General features: G+C 45.4%; 1 protein-coding gene across 1 annotated transcript in view; it reads left to right on the top strand.

Annotated features, from left to right (window-relative positions):
- Nucleotides 1–1150: 1150 nt before the first annotated feature.
- LOC103467274 (transcription factor HES-2) overlaps nucleotides 1151–1837 on the top strand; it is a 1546-nt gene continuing 859 nt past the window's right edge. The window contains exons 1-2 of the mRNA XM_008413509.2: nucleotides 1151–1514; nucleotides 1611–1794. Coding sequence (XP_008411731.1) covers nucleotides 1425–1514; nucleotides 1611–1794 — 274 coding nt within the window. The 5' untranslated portion in view covers nucleotides 1151–1424. The remainder of the gene's footprint in view (nucleotides 1515–1610; nucleotides 1795–1837) is intronic.

Here is a 1837-nt window from a genome sequence, read left to right as displayed (position 1 = left end):
TACTTTAGTTACGTAATCGAGGCAAAAAAAGCTGTGTTGCTGTGGCGCATGGAGCCCGAGCTTGAATGCTGACGGTGGGAACATGCATCATCAGGGGAGCAGTGGAGCGGAGGCAGACATGGGGAGGGGGGGCAGAGAGGGTCTGTGGTTTGGGAGGGTGGGGGATGTGATGAGGAGAAGGTTCCCATCTGTTGCACCCATCGTGGCGCGTGCTGAACGCGTGAATCCCACCGTCAGCTCTGAGTCTGCGTCACTAAACTCAAAGATTAAGTTAAACTCATTAAATATTTTAGAAAAAAAAAAGTTGTGTCGTCTGAAAGACTTTTATTGAGGATTTGACCTCTGATTGCGCGTTTACAGATCTTAGGAAATACGGAACACATTTATGATGAGATGCTTTGTAAGTTTCCCAGATTCAAATACTCACTTTTGTGTTATTGGTGCAGGGTTTTTTAATATAAACATGTAGGTTTTATATTTTATATATCGTCTCCTTTTCAACATACACATCCGTGAAAGTGCAAATCTCTGTTCGTTTTAATTCTATCCTGTTGATAATGGATCAGGCTCTTCTGGGGGCCCATAAGCAGATGTTAATCCATACATGGCGTGGCTTGGGTAACTGGTTCCCTTTTCTTGCTGTTGTTGTTGAATAGATTACTCTCATCACTTTATGTTCACATTTGGCATTGCGTGTTTTGTTGTGGCAGGACGTAATTTGACTCTATAAGCACATGAATCTCAAGGTCATTCACGCTTTTGTCATTCTAATCTATCTTTTTAATGGCAAGCAGCCAACAAGGTAACTTTCATTTTTCAAAAGGATACAGTTTAACTGGTTCATGCATGAACTGCACGGTAGGAGGAAATATCAGCGTAAGCTGAACTGTTTATAGATAATTGTTACTTAAGTCCGAATTTTACTAACAAAAGACGTGGGAAAGAAAGCAGATTTTCTAAACAAATTAATAAACTGAGTTTTGGGGCCTTGAAACTTCCAGAAGGATTTCAGTTACAGGACTCATGCGCAACTTGATCGAGGTCGGACGATAAAATTAACACACACACACACACACACACACACACACACACACACACACACACACACACACACACACACACACACACACACACAAACAAGAGAGCGAAACATTGTCAAGAAGCTCTGCATACCAGTGTACAAACGCGGGTCCCCAAGGGGGACCAGATGGTCAGACAGCAACTCTGCTCATTTCCCCCAAAAGCATGGACTCTCCCCGCCCCTCAAAAAACACTCCCACTCCTCAAGCACAATAGCTTGCGTTCCCTCCCCTCTAACGCCCCGGAGTCGCATAAATAGGAGGCTCTCCGGCGCTCTGTCGCACTCGAGCTCAGCTCCTCCAGGAGAAAGTACAAACAAAGCACAACTGCAACAAGCGAACGAAATGAGTCCGAGCATCTCCGCTGAGGCTGGCCAGCCTCTTCCTGCGCGCTCCACTGTGGCCCAGAGAAAACAAGCCCACGAACTCAGAAAGGTAAGCAAACGAGAGATTCTGAACAAGCAGTGAGCACTCTAAAATGAAATGAACCAAAGAGCAAAGAAGATTTACAATCACTGTTATTCCTTCCAGACTTTGAAGCCCTTGCTGGAGAAGAGAAGACGCGCTCGCATCAATGACAGTCTCAGTCACTTGAAGAGTCTGATTTTGCCTCTTGTTGGCAAAGACAACGCGCGTTACTCCAAGCTTGAGAAGGCTGATATTTTGGAGATGACCGTGCGCTTCCTCAGAGATCTTCCTTCTTCCCCGGTCAAAGGTGAGCGCCATAACCCACTAAGAGGCTCTATTCCACTGACCCC

This window comes from Poecilia reticulata, linkage group LG7 (assembly GCF_000633615.1).
Source record: "Poecilia reticulata strain Guanapo linkage group LG7, Guppy_female_1.0+MT, whole genome shotgun sequence".
NCBI classification, from domain to species: domain Eukaryota; kingdom Metazoa; phylum Chordata; class Actinopteri; order Cyprinodontiformes; family Poeciliidae; genus Poecilia; species Poecilia reticulata.
Note: the sequence above shows the minus strand (reverse complement) of the source record. Positions and strands in the feature narration are given on the sequence as shown.